Source organism: Channa argus, chromosome 2, assembly GCF_033026475.1.
Source record: "Channa argus isolate prfri chromosome 2, Channa argus male v1.0, whole genome shotgun sequence".
Classification (NCBI taxonomy): domain Eukaryota; kingdom Metazoa; phylum Chordata; class Actinopteri; order Anabantiformes; family Channidae; genus Channa; species Channa argus.
The window spans coordinates 12174709-12189578 of record NC_090198.1 but is presented as its reverse complement, the minus strand read 5'-3'; the positions used below and the strand labels follow the sequence as shown (position 1 = coordinate 12189578).

At 37.2% G+C, this 14870-nt stretch overlaps 2 protein-coding genes across 17 annotated transcripts in view; both read left to right on the top strand.

Annotated features, from left to right (window-relative positions):
* Positions 1-1375: 1375 nt before the first annotated feature.
* dapk2a (death-associated protein kinase 2a) lies at positions 1376-8337 on the top strand. Its single transcript, XM_067495436.1, has 9 exons — positions 1376-1614; positions 1813-1901; positions 3955-4176; positions 4725-4863; positions 5511-5640; positions 6476-6551; positions 6644-6796; positions 6905-6950; positions 7353-8337. Exons 2-9 carry the CDS (start codon positions 1840-1842, stop codon positions 8007-8009), a joined length of 1485 nt encoding a protein of 494 aa, XP_067351537.1. The 5' UTR covers positions 1376-1614; positions 1813-1839; the 3' UTR covers positions 8010-8337.
* Positions 8338-12305: 3968 nt separating this feature from the next.
* herc1 (HECT and RLD domain containing E3 ubiquitin protein ligase family member 1) overlaps positions 12306-14870 on the top strand; it is a 56150-nt gene continuing 53585 nt past the window's right edge. For 6 of the 16 annotated variants that reach the window (XM_067495425.1, XM_067495422.1, XM_067495424.1 and 3 more), the window contains exon 1: positions 12307-12635. The gene's annotated coding sequence lies outside the window, so the exon portion shown is untranslated. Of the gene's footprint in view, positions 12636-12702; positions 13027-14870 lie in introns of those variants that run through there. The other 10 variants (XM_067495431.1, XM_067495428.1, XM_067495426.1 and 7 more) reach the window with 5 other exon arrangements.

Here is a 14870-nt window from a genome sequence, read left to right as displayed (position 1 = left end):
ACCAGAGCCAACCTGCTGTGTGATATTAGGAAAGCAAAATGCAGGGACGATCAAAACAAACTAAAATGGACAAAGAACAGGGACACAACACAGGTACTCATGACCCCAGCCAGAGATCTGCAACAGTAATTGCAGCGACTGTGGTGGAGGAAGGTAGCGCGTTTGTCCACCAATCCCACAGTGGTTGGTTTGATCTCTGGCTAATCCAGTCACATGTTGAAGTGTCCTTGAGCAAGACACTGAACCCTACCAGATCAGGAGATGGACTTATGGACATAGCATTCAATGTCATCCACCCAACTTACTGGGCTTTAATACCTCCCACGTTATCAGGCTCCCAGGAGCCATTGACTTCTGCTGCTAACAGAGATAGCAGGACTTGTTTCTTCAAAATAGGACAGAAATAAATATATCATATATGATGGTATATGGGGAAAGTCACCAGGTTTTCTTTTCTTTTGAAACCTAAGTATTCAAATCTTTGTTTTTGTGAAACTATTTCATGCCACTCAAAATGATTGGTAGTTGGCTATAATCAACTAAATATAGGTGTTCTTTAAATAGCCTATTACAAACAAGGTAGGTTATGCAATGGAGAAAAATGTCTCTGTGACTATTTATTAGGGTATTAATGCGTTCATTTGCAGCTGGCTGAAGGGGAGCTCATTTTATAGCCTGGGACTGCATCCAACTAAAGATTGTTGTCATTGTGGATTAATCATGTCCGAGGAAGTTAATCATGTCTTGTTTTACAGAACACACCGGTGCACTATAATAGATATGCCCCAAGAGATGCTCAATGAGCGAAACGGCGTAAATAAAAATAATACATATAATGGCTGGTTGGTTAATCGAAATAAATTAAAACAGAAACGTTTAAATAAATCAGCAATGGGGCTCACTTAAAAAAAAAGAAAAATGATCAGACTAAACAGCGCGAGACGACAGGTGTCATAGCTTGAGGCGCGAGCACAACTAGAGTGAGTGGGCGTGTGTGTCTGAAAACTAGCTGACTCCAAACGCTTTTTATAGGTCCCTAATAGAAGATGTTTGCTTCTATCTCTCCGAATGAACCTTATTCAAAACGCTTATTAAAGACATATTATAATGATCCCATTTTCCGATTATTATTTGTATAAGGGCCTGACGCTAAAGTTTGAACAAATGAGAAATCATCGGTCATTCATCTCTGGACCTTGACAGAACCAAAGCCTGTTGGCCTTCATTGAGCTACAGCCCACACCCGGCCACAAGCTGAGCTGCGTCCCATGGCAGTGTGTTGGGGTCGCCCTCACCGAAAAAATATAAATTAATGAATAAAAAAAAATTATAAATATATAAATAAATACTTAAACGTTTGCTCTGTTTCTGGCTATAACAAGAAATGTAGTGGTTGGTAATGTTTGGCAACAAAGTTGTACCCGCACAATGCCACATTAAATTAGCAGTTTTCTGAATGGAGTTCTGTATGGTGCGCTACCTGTGCTACAGAGGGGGAGCGTGTGTTGGGACATGACAGATCCCTCGGGGTCTGAACACAGCACGGAGACATAGTCGGGCAGGAGAAGGACACGCCTGACAGCAACAAAACGTATTAAAACAAATTTTAAGACGGTAAGACTTTTCTTTAATGTTCTGGAGTTTTAGTTCTGACATTTCTTTGGACGGTGTTTACTGTGATCCAGGAAGCCAAATAGGCGACAGCTCAGCGCAATAGCAATGGCATTTTTATACCATACTAGCTTTCTTTTAAAAAGTGTTGTTGTTAAATGGTTTTATAGATGGTTGAATAACTTTTGTTTGTTATCACAGGTTAACATAGATGTGGGGATTACAGCCATGGACTTATTCAAACAACAAAAAGTGGAAGATTTCTATGAAATTGGTGAAGAGCTGGGAAGGTACAGACATTCAAGAAACAAGTAAAAGTGTCATTGTGTCATTTTATCACATATTTGCCACATTACAAACAAAAAAGTTAAAAAAAAAAAGTCTAAATGAATCACGTCACATTGGTGTTCAGATCAAGAACACTAATCAATGTGTAACTGACCACACTAACCAGTTACAGCTATAACAGTATGGGAATTATGCAGAATCATTAACCACATGCTGTAAATGTCCCCCTGTAGCCATGAAGTGTATTTCCTTCAAATTATTACTCAGAAATATTGCTAAAAGAAAAAAGTAGGCTTGTATATATTTCAGGCCTAGTGTTGTTGCTATGCTTTGTGAAGTGGAGACAACAGTTAGGCATGTTGAGCTGCTTTTTAAAGTAGTCTTCTATCTTTAGCACTGGCTGTATCTAGTGTCAAACGGGCTGCAGATGAGGAAGTAGGGTATTAGTTTACAACCCATTCAAGTGAACTAGAAAAAACAGATGCAGCTGTACAGTCGTACAACATTTGAATTTTTTTTGAAGTTCCACCCAATCACATCAAACCCAGCAATTTGCTCAAAGTGTTTGCTTGTATTGTTTGAGTGCTGCTTAGAAGATCATGTTTGCTGGCAAGTTTAAGAAACACTATAAATGCAGAGAAGTGCGGGTTAAACTTTAAACAGACAGCCCTTAACAGCACTGAAGGACATGCTTCTTGTGGGTGCACGACATTCACAATATTTAGTAAGCAGTATAAATACATAAAAAAATAAAATAAGTGGTATAGTCATATCATCATCTAAAGTTAGCTTCCATCCAAATGGACAAGTACTGTAGCCGATCTGGTTTTGTTTGAAAATCGATGGAAGTGCTCTCATCACATGACTCTGTATACATATAAAAAAAACTTTAAAACGGTTCCAAAATTCTCAATTATATTATCATATTACAGAGTCATTTTAAGTCATAAACAGACCAATACAACACTTGAACTGTTGTTAAAAGGCCTGTTTGAGTTACATTTTCAACCTAGAAGTAATTTCAACTATACCCTATAATTCAGTTCAAGTTTGTTCGACTTGGAAAAGGAAGCTCGCCTGCTGCTTTGAAAACATTAGTTACCTGAATGTTGGTTTAATAGGTGGTTCAGTGTCAGTTTGTAAGTTTTGTGTATGAGTAATACTAACTCAGTTAAGTTCACTGAACTTTAGATATTAAGTTGACCATTTAGTCACATGGTCTGTAACATAATAAAAATACATATTGTTTTTCTTTTAACATTTTGTAATAAATCAATTATTGATGAAAAGAAGAACTTCAGCTGTAGGTGTTACAGTCATTTGTCATCAAAATTAGCACAAACACTACACCTAAGGCTGGTCTTTGTGTTAATTTTGATGTCATTCAACTCAGCATTTTAAGTTGAAAGACCTCAGATTAAAACATCTCATGTTATGTTATACATGTGAAAAAGTGGTCTGAAAATTAAAACTCATTCCACTAATGTCCATTTTGACGTTTTACAGTGTAGATACATTTTACCATTTTCTCCATGAAGTTATAAGTTGGATTTTAATAGTGAGAGTGAGTTTAGCAAATTTTACTTCAGTGTCTCTATTGGCTCAGAAGACGATCTACTCAAAGGAAGAGAAATGTCCCATTTCTTACAGTGAATACTTAGTAATAATAATAATTCATTCACTTGTTATAGAAAAACTACTATATTACATTGCTATGAGTTATATATGTTCTAAGCTAATATTTTTACATCAGAAAAACAAACTTGTCAGTCCCATCTGATGAACAAACATGCAATGGAAAGTTTTCTAAATGACCTTTTTCAAAAACCCATTTTTCTAAATGATATTTGTAATTTAAATAAAGAATTGCAATAAGCCAATATCAGCAAATCAGTTGGCCCACTGACTTTTGGGCACATCTAAATTGAACTGCTAGCAATTCAATTAGGTTTGTCATTGATTAGTAAAAAACAGCACTTTAACCCAAAATGGCCTACATTTTCAGACTCACAGTAAATTATTTTGCACCCCATCATTTCCACCCCTGTGTTTCAGTGGACAATTTGCCATTGTAAAACAATGCAGAGAGAAAAGCACTGGTCTGGAATTTGCTGCCAAGTTCATCAAGAAGCGGCAGAGCATGGCCAGTTCTCGAGGTGTGCGGCGGGAGGAAATAGAGCGCGAGGTGAACATCCTGAAGCAGGTTCAGCACCCCAATATCGTCACGCTGCATGACGTCTATGAGAACCGCACTGATGTTGTGCTCATCCTGGAGCTGTAAGTAGCCAAAAGTTCAAGTTTCTGAAAATGCAGACACTTCGAGATTTTATCAAGAACACAGATATAAGCGGAGTTTGAATTTGTTAATTTGTCAGGAATTTTGTTTACTACATTTTGGCATAATTGAGACAAGACTGAAAAATAGAGCAGGTATTGACTAAAACTATAATAATAATATAGCTGTGGATTTTGTGTATTCATTCACATTACATTTACATTTACATTTACATTTACATTCAGTTTGAAGACGGAGATTCTTTCCATTATTCTGAAACCTTCCTATGACCCAATGATATCTACAGTATGGTTAGGTTAATTGATGATTTGAAATCACACTTTGGTGTGAATTGTTGTCAGATATTTGAAAAACTGGCAAACTGTTCACATAAGGCCCTGTCTATGTGAGTGTGTGTGTGTTGAATTTCCACAATATTATATGTTATATGACCATATCACCTCGACTTTTTCTGTAGATTTTAATGAGTGTGAGACCCTGCAAAATGTGGCTGCAGCGGGCAATTAATTGTTAAGTGTCTGTGTTTCAGGGTCTCTGGAGGTGAACTGTTTGACTTTCTCGCCCAGAAAGAGTCTCTGAGCGAGGAAGAGGCCACTCAGTTCATCAAGCAAATCCTTGAGGGAGTCAATTACCTCCACGCCAGAAAAATAGCCCACTTTGATCTCAAGGTTTGTCCAGACAAGTCATGCCACAGTATGCTGAACAGTGTCACATTTCTGATTTATATGGAAGTTAAAGGTGCAGGGTTTTGTTGTTGTTGTTGTTGTTGTCCTTGTTGTTGTCCTTGTTGTGTTGAGCCACTGGCCAGGCGTCAAAGCCATGGGCATTGTGGTTATGTGGTATGCACCTACACTATTTGGTTACCTGGCAAACATTTACTGTAAATGTACAGTATTAGTCCACTAAAATATGGTAAATCTGTCTATTAATTGGTTAATAATTTCAGGCATTTTTCAAAGATGAATGCCAAGCTCTCACTAGTTGTTATCAGCCTTTGCAGAACAAAATTATAACCAAACTACACAAACACAATACATAAATGAAGAATAAAACTGAGTTTTCATCCACTAGATGGAGCAATTAACAAAGATTTATTTCCTGCATCTACATTTGTCACTGCATGTTTCTGTTGGTGCATGTTTATATGACAAAGTAATTATTAATTAATGTGACAGTTCATATCTTCTGAATGTTTTGGTTTGGGGGTTGGAAGCCTATGCAACATGACTTTTTTTAACACTATGTGTCATTTATATTTCTGTTTTGCTACATTGTTCTGAAACATTTTTCTCAGTAAATGTTCTCTCATTTGCAGCCTGAAAACATAATGCTACTGGACAAAAATGTGCCATTGCCTAGAATAAAACTCATTGATTTTGGTCTGGCTCACAAAATTGAAGCAGGGGTTGAATTCAAAAACATATTTGGAACACCCGAGTTTGTAGGTAAGTAAAGTAAGCCACTTTTTAAAAACATTTTTGTAATTCTTTTTAAAATGGAAAACAGTTTAATTCTGATATATTTGTTAATATACACTTGGTCAAAAATAAAAATTAAGTAAGGTTACCTGGGGAGCAAATAAATGTTGGTGTATGCCAAGGTGCATTTAAACAGTTCCAGTAAGGGTGTAAATGCTTGTATGGATACTGTAGAATCTCTAGAGTGTGTGTTGTAGAAAAGATAACAGTGAGCAGTTCAGATCAGTTTGTATAAATGATCACCATTATTGAGACCACATAAAAATATTTCTCCCTTTTGCAATTAAGCATATAAGTCATGACATCTATTAGGGTAGCCTGTGGCTCAGGCATCAGGTTGGTGGTTAACTTCTCAGCTTAAATCCACATGCCAAATTATCATTTGGCTAACCTTTTTATAAAGTTTATAATTACTGTATATAGTAAGTGCACAGTTGGGAATTAATTGTGCAGAGTTATAACACAAAACAAATAAAATATCTTAATATACCAAAACTACTATACTACCAAGTCTACATTCATGATTCCCTCACCCCTCACACTTGTCACAGTTAGCTGATGGTCTTAAACAAATTAATGCAGTGCATGACCTCAGATAAAGTTTAGCATTAATGGCATTTTGATCCTTCACATTCCTTCAGCCCAAATCTCATCAGATATCACATTTCCTCACCAAAACCTCGCAGAAGAATTAGGGAAAAAAAGCTGTGGGGACTGAGGACCTATGCTGAATATCTGCATGAGCCTGTTTTAGTTGCTTTTACAGTAATACATTTCTGCTGTTACCTCATTTCCTTTTAAGCACCAGAGATTGTCAACTATGAACCACTGGGTTTAGAAGCAGACATGTGGAGCATTGGTGTTATCACTTACATCCTGTAAGTGCAACACACAACACAATGCCAGAATACTAAACATTATATCTTCAGACAGAATAATAAACTGCCCTTCATTTAATGTTTTCATCCAGGCTGAGTGGTGCCTCACCTTTCCTGGGGGAGACCAAACAGGACACACTGGGGAACATTTCAGCCATAAATTATGAGTTTGATGAGGAGTTCTTCTGTCATACCAGTGAGCAGGCCAAGACATTTATCAGCCAGTTGCTGGAGAAAGATAAGAAGTAAGGCTTCAAGTATGACATAGCAAATGAGTGCCTTTCCTTGGGACAAACGTGTTTCAGAAAAAGGGCTTTTATTTTTATTGCTCTTAAATTAACTTTCTTTTACAGGAAAAGGTTAACAATTCAAGATGCTCTTAATCACCCATGGATCAAGGTAAAATGGAAGCGAAATTTTTCATTGATGGTGTGTAATTTACCACTGCTACCACAGATTGCTGTACTGGTACTTTAGTTTAGTTCAACAGTCATCAGAAAAGCTAATAGCATACTTTTGGTAAATTGAGTTTAAAATGGCCAATAGGGACTAATTTCTTTGAAGCACCTTTTTAAATTAGCAAAAATGTACCATTTTCTGATATCTCCCATTCTGCCAATGTGTGTTTGACTGTCAGACACCGATGTATTCCCATCATGTTTTATGTTGCATAAACTATTTGGCACATACTATGGAAAGCAGTGTGCGTTTTGTCTGCAGCCATAGCATACCTGATGAACCCATAGCGTCAGCTCCTATTATCAAATTTAGATTGATAGGAATATCTATTCTTTCTTTAAGGCCAATGAGCACAAGGAGGAAAGTAAAACTCAAGAGCTAAAGAAACGAGAGAAGCGCCAGCTAAAGACCAAACGTCTGAGGGAGTACACTATCAAGTCCCACTCAAGCATGCCACCCAACAACACCTATGTAAACTTTGAGCGCTTTGCTCAAGTGGTGGAGGACATAGACCAGATGGAGAGCTCATTCATTAGCCTGGCAACAGCCCATGACTCCCTGCAAGAAGATATCGATGCCATGGTCTCTATATACAATGAAAAGGAGGCCTGGTACAAGGAGGAGAGTGAAGGTGTTCGCCATGAGCTTTCACAAATCCGGTATGAGTTCCGTAAAGTGGAGGCTTTGAAAAGGAGCCTGCAAGATGACATGCAAGCTTTCAGTACCAGCCTTGGTGCCATAAGCAACCGCTACCAGGAGAGACAGACCCACTTTGATGCACTGCGCCTGGAGCTTAGCAATGAACTTAAATGGGTGCAGGATATGATGGGTTCATTTCCCATAGATGGTAGTGGTGGAGGGTACCCCAACTGCAACTTCTCCTCTGTCTTCAATAGTGACGTGAATGAAGCCTTGAAAGAGATGCTAAACCGCTCCTGTGGAGGAGAGCTTTTGTCTGGGATCAACATGGACTTTAATGAAACTGGCCAGCAAAGATAAGATGCAGTTATTTAAACATCATTTAGTGTAACAAGGACGACTAAGGTGCCATAGAGTGGACTGTGTCAGGTTCTCAAATTGTATACTGAAAGCAATAAATGTACAAAAGGTTATGTTGTCAAACTGTAGACTTTCTGTATCATGATGACTTTTTTTCCTGTATGACACAGTAAATACACAAACATATTTAATATAAAGTCCCAGTACTATGGACTGGAGCTTGGGCTGAGATATGTGTTTTGCTACTACTGCAACGATTAAGCTTTGCCCTGCTGTAACACTAAGTCGTGATGACTCTGTAAAAAATAAAAGCATTGAAATTAAAATCCAAAAATTGTATTTTTTTTTCACATTCGTCTCCCTTAAAAAAAAAGTACTAACATTACCCACTATGCAGCACATACTTTGAGTGTGTTATATTTGTAGCAGCTAATGTACCCTGCAGCCTCTACATTGTAGCACCGATTGGGTGAAGGATACAGCGTTCTGGTAAGGTTACTTCAATCTAACTCCAACTACCGAGATTTTTGTATTTGTAAAACTTGTAGTCTTCCAGCACTGACTAAACATGACTTGAGGACACTGGAAACTAAAGATTTTATACAACTTTTTTGTCCATATTGTACTGCTTCCCAACCCATGGAAACAATCAATTTGTATGTGTAAAGTTCAGTTGCCATTTAACACTTTTTCTAAAAAACATTTTATTTTAACTATCAATGGAAATAACACTTATCAGAGCTGTATTTACTACTAAATAAGTATTAAGTCCTCCATACTGTTTAAGAACTCTGCTTTGGTTCCTTGCTGCAATATTTTCCTATAGATAATAAGTCCGGCAATGCAGAATAAAGTACATGGCAGTCATTTTCACATTTATGCTCACAGTAGAATTGTTGATCCATGAATTTATGATCCATACTAAAATGCCATTTAAAATATCTTGGAAAAAAAGTTAATTTGCACACACCCTGGGCCAGATACTGATGATAATAATAATAACATTTTCCGCAGCATGGTCTTTAGCGTGATGGCAGTAATAAGAGGTACTGACTGCTGGAATCTGTTGGAACAGATCAGAGACCAGCTGGGACACAACTCAGACTTTGAACTAGGACAGAGGGCACCACCTCCTGAAATCAACACCCAGAGAGCTTGTGTTCATTCCATATGTAGATATTCACCAATATTCTGAGAGCATATATGTAGTTATGAGATGTTCATTTTAAGTAATAGACCTAACAGTTAAGCATTTTTGTAATTGCCTGTAAATTAAAAATATTTTTATACTAGGATCACATTTTAGGGCATTTTAAACTCCTTCTTCTCACCATAACAGTTCAGATTTCTATATTTAACTGCCACCTGCATTTTTCTTCTTTCAGGAGAATTAAGTAGTTCTGAAAAAGGTAGATCTGTCTATTAAAATGAACATATTGTTCAACTGTGAACCAGTCAAAGTAAAAAGGCAGCGTGAATACAACCCACTTGACTGAAAGGACTAAAAGTATTACAACATCACAGTATTACACTACACTATTGTATGGCTTCCATGCTAGTGTGCAAATATTTATTTGTTGTAAATGATTGGTACTACAAAGGTAACATTTAAATAATGCTATGATCAGTTAGTCAGTTGTGATAAACTTGCTGTGCTCTATTTTTATTTTTTGTGTCCTAAGTCTCTAAAAACACATGTTATGTAACACAAGCAACCACCGTCATCACATTCTCATTTAAATATTTGTAAATTCTCCTTTTTCAATCACTGTTCTCGAAGCCGTTTTGTGTCACTTCAAAACAGTAAAAAGGAGAACGAATATCTTGTGAAATAACTAAAACAGTTTTGAAGAAAACAGTTATTATTAACGTTGGCTGTAATGATAATATCATTGATGTAGATGTTTAATAAAAACTTTTTCATTAGTATGGAAAGGTTTACAATAATATAATAACATGATACATATAATACACACAGTCAATGCATTATCTTTAATTTCTCATTCTTTGTCTCTACTGGCTATCAGTCATACAGTGCATCCAGAAAGTAGTATATATAACTGTTTCCACGTTCTGTTATGTTACAGCCTTATTTCAAAATGGATTAGATTCATTATTTTCCTCAAAGTTCTACAAACAATACCCCATAATGACAATGTGAAAGAATTTTTTTTAAATATTTGCAAATTTATTCAGCATAAAAAACAAACAAACAAAAAAAAATCACATGTACATAAGTATTCACCACCTTTGCTTAATACTTTTTTAATCATCTTTAGGACCAATCACAGCCCCTCAGGTCTTTTTGAGTATGATGCTACAAGCCTGGCACAACTATTTTTGAGCAGTTTCTCCCATTCTTCTTTTCAGTATCTCTCAAGCTCCATCAGGTTGGTACACAGCCATTTTCAGATCTTTCCAGAGATGTTCAATTGGGTTCAAGTCTGCTCTCTTGCTGGGCCACACAAGGACATTCACAACAGAGTTGTCCTGTAGCCACTCTTTTGTTATCTTGGCTGTGTGCTTAGGGTCGTTGTCCTGTTGAAAGATGAACCGTCACCCCAGTCTGAGGTCTTAGCATGAAGCTTCTCATGCTCTGATGAAACATGTGTCTTTTACTGAGGAGTGGTTTCCATCTGGCCACTCTACCATACGGGCCTGATTGGTGGAGTACTGCAGAGATGGTTGTTCTTGTGGAAGGTTCCCTTCTCTCCAAAGAGAAATGCTGGAGCTCTTTCAGAGTGACCATCGAGACCTTAAATGTTACAGAAATCTGTGCCTCAGTACAAACCTGTTTTGAATAATGAATTTGATCCATTTTAGAATAAGGCTGTAACATAACAAAATGTAGAAAAAGTTAAGCGCTTGGAATACTTTCTGGATGCACTGTACATTGTGCTGTAGTGCTAAGTTTTGGTGATATTTTTTTTCATGGATGTATTTTGTCATTGTTCTATTCTGTTCTGTCTACTTTTAAAATAGACTATTTAAAAAACTGACAGATTAAGTATGAAGAAGCTGGATTTGCTGAGGTTTTGTTATATAACGAAGGGACACGATGAAAAAAAAAAGGAAAATATTCTTCTTAGAATAGCTTCTTCTATGTTCTTTTAAGTAGATTAAAGAACAAAAAGAACAACACTTAAACTCAAAAACTGAGTTACCCAAGAGCAAAATGAACAAACACTACAGGAAATAGAAAACTAAACTGCTCTAGAAGATTAGAGCTGTGCAAAATTGCTGACAGGGTCAGTTAGTTTCCTCTTTGGAACATGCTAATAAAAACCTGATAGCAAAGTTAGAGCCAATACAAAAAGCTGAGCAACTCCTTATATAGATTGTTGATTCACTCTGTGCCTGTGCCATCAAAACCATTACTTTTATTCAAACATTACTTTTATTACTTTTATAAATTAACATTACTATTACTGTTTATTTTGTAATGTGACAGCCAGAGCTCACAAGAAGGAAACTGTGTGTGATTGGATGAAGTTGAAATGGTTTTTAGACAAGTAACACAGAGCTTGTGTAAAATAGTAAATAGACTCTGCTACTAAAGATAAACTGCAAGGGGCTTCGACGTGCCTGTGTTGTCTAGATACTACAACCCAAATTTTGCTGCTGTGCCAACACTATGATATAACACAAAGTTCCCATAAGGGCTTTAAGAGGTTTAACCAAAATACCCCACAGTTATACCAGCTTCTCAAATATGAGTATTTGATCATGTTTTTGTTTTCTGCAAAACAGCTTTGACTGGTGGTCAAATGGTACAACTGTTAAGATATAATGTGTATTATCAATGCTATTGAAGATGTTGCAGTCAATGAAAGTGTGAATTTTTGGGGACCTTTTCATCTTTGTCATCTTTCCAAAATAGAGTACAGACAGGTAGATGATTAGAAAAGTAATCAGGGAGACATACAAAAAAACAGACAGATACAGACGAAGGGGCTGGAACGGCGTTCGTTTTGGTCATGCCGACATTCTGCGGGGACGGGGGTGGAGAGAGCAGGCGGCAAAAGATGTGAACGACATAAAGGATGTACCAGACATTAGGCTGAACAACGCCTTTCTGTGTCTAATTTCATAACGAGTAACAAACCGCATCTGATTCACTGTATTGAATATTCACATTTTTTTTTATTTTACATTTTCATCCAGTCCTAATTTTATAATTATGTTTTGTTTTCACAAGCTTCACATAGTACTTATCATGTATTTCAGGTCAGTATATGCCGTTTTGTGCACGCCAGTGAAAACCACGCCTATCCACAAACCGCCACAGTCCCGTTGTTGTGCCCGCTGTTGTGTCCGGTGTTGTGCGGTCAGGTTTTGGAGTGCACCAAGGCAGACCGACAGATTCCAACGTCACAACCTGGGGCTGGGGCTCGTTGAGGGGTTGGGACTGACCTGACTGTTCCCCGGGCTCATTGCAGTGGAAGTAACGAGAGAGGCGGGCGGAGGCATGGAAATCCATGCCTGTCTCTTTCATAGTAGCGTTAACGTTTGTTACTTAAGCGCACGGATATTGACTGGATTTCTCATGTTTAAGCAATGAAGAGCAGCTAGTTTATTGTGCAAGCACAACGCCGACAAGAGGAGGCCTCTGACAGCTAGCTCCTGGTAAGCGAGGTTTTACTGAAGCTACCACTATGAAAGTGTAGCTATCAAGCTAACCCTCTAGCTTCTGTATGATGCAGCAGATAAGACAGCCTGCCTAAAAATAAAATAGTTCACTTTATATAGAGCCGAGTATTTTGGACAGGAGTGCACAATAGTAGGACTACGTAACTTATTTATTTGCCCAATGCCATGCTTGCATATTAGGTTTTTGTGTCATTTCTTTCTTTACTAACTGAGTGACGAGAGGAAAGTCTGCTAACGTTAGCTAACGTAAACACCAGTGTCAGCTGACAGTCGTCATTTTGTTTAACGCTAATTGCAAAACAAACTGCCAACAGTATATTGCTCCTTGCTATGCCACAAGATCTAGGACATTGTCCTCGATGCTCGTGTAAGCTCATGTCTTATTTGTTTTCCAGTGCCTGTAATGCTGTCAGTGATTTGTGGAAGTGTTAGCTGATTATAATGTTCAACTTATTCCGAAACAATAAGCATATCCGCAGCCCATTCTGCTCTCAAGCTAGTTGTGTCACGTTACTTAGTTAACGTTATTTAGCGTTAACTTCAGCTGTCTGTGTTACCTTATCGGTCGGTGGGTGGCTATGTGCTACCATCTTCGGCTAAATTGTAGCTAATCATTTTAGGATGGGCCGTTGCTGCAGATGAGTTGACTACATAACAGGTTAGGAGTTTCTAAAGGTATCATTCAAAGTCCTGTGCAGGGGTTTTATTTAGAGGGGTGTTTAATGGTTTACTGGTGAGCTTACAGGCAAACAGAGTTGGTCTAAGAAGGTATGTCAGTGTCGTTAACGGAATACAGCACATTTATGCAGTGGATCAGAGCATAATGTATGCATATACAGTTGAGCTAATTTTGCTTTCAGATGGTAGAACCTGAAATTCAGTTTACGTTTCCAAAAAGTAAAAAAAAATCATACATTAGCAGGAAGTAAGAAGCAGTTTCCTTGTGATACTCTTTTTAGCTTAGGTGATCCCCACATTTGCCTTTAAAATTTAAGATCAGTAGCACCAGCACATAAATGTCAGAATCTCCAGGGAGACAATGCAAGTATTGCTGTTTAGCCTTGGTTATAATATTACAATAAAAGTTCTTTATCAGTTCTGATTACATATAATCATGAGAAAGTCTTGGTTTTAAACAGCTGTGATGTTACCTGTAATCTCATCAGTGTAACTTTCAAACCAATATGTTGGAGAAGTTTCTTACGAAAGTCTCTAAACTTAAAGGTTAGATGGCGCAAAATGGACACCAAAATGGAAAGCAAGCACAACATGTTTCTAACTCTGTTATTTCATTTTACAGCAGAATGATTGTTGTGAATTTACATGAATTAACTTAACATTAATGAGGGTCTTGACCTGCACACTCACACTGAACCACATGTCAGAGATTGTAGACTAGAAAGGTTGACTGTGACAGAATGACAGGAGTATTCTGTAGGTCAGTACCCTGACCTGCAATCAGTGTCTCAGAGGAGGATTTAGTTCTTCATTTCATATAAAGCCTGCATATGTTGAATTGAAAAATATCTTATCACGATATTTTCCATGATATGACTGTTGTGGATAAAGGTAATGCTCTCACTACACCTTGTGTTTTTCTTGTGAGTAGTGACAAAAAGTCTTTAGTAACTACTTGGTTTCATTGCATAATGCCATCATTTTACAAAGTGCTCTGTTATATAGCTATAGATAATAGCAAAAGCAGGTTTTTGTGTGCTTTAGCTGGGAATGTCACTGTTTTGGTTTCTGTATCTGTCCTGTGTAGGATTTCCAAAACCGGACTTTAGGACATTGTATATTACTGTATTTAATATTATAGAATAGGTCTGGTAATAATCAGCAAATATTGGTAATATTTGTTTTGTTTGGTTATAACATATTATAAAAGTTTATTTTTCAACTACAGGACAGTAGTTGAAAAATAAGTACAGATCAGTACAGATTTTGGTCAGAACTACTCAATATATCGATGTAAATAATCCTGAAACTTTGCGTTTATGTTGTGGATTGTTTATTGCAAAGTTTGGACTATTCTGGCCTATTATTGAGAGGCAGACTAGAGTTGGTTCTCAACAGCATGGCTATCCTTCACAACCAACATATGCCGTAATGGAGTGCAATAAAACAAGTATGTCAGTGCAATCTAATATTTATAATATATTGGTATTCGTTTCAGAATACATTGCTCCATATTGCTATTTACTACAGAAA

Excerpts from the sequence above, each read along its gene's own strand:
- dapk2a (XM_067495436.1), top strand. The coding sequence starts at position 1,840 with ATGGACTTATTCAAACAACAAAAAGTGGAAGATTTCTATGAAATTGGT. Across the intron at positions 4,177-4,724 it reads GTTGTGCTCATCCTGGAGCT|GGTCTCTGGAGGTGAACTGT; the intron begins GTAAGTAGCCAA and ends TCTGTGTTTCAG. Across the intron at positions 6,552-6,643 it reads GGTGTTATCACTTACATCCT|GCTGAGTGGTGCCTCACCTT; the intron begins GTAAGTGCAACA and ends GTTTTCATCCAG.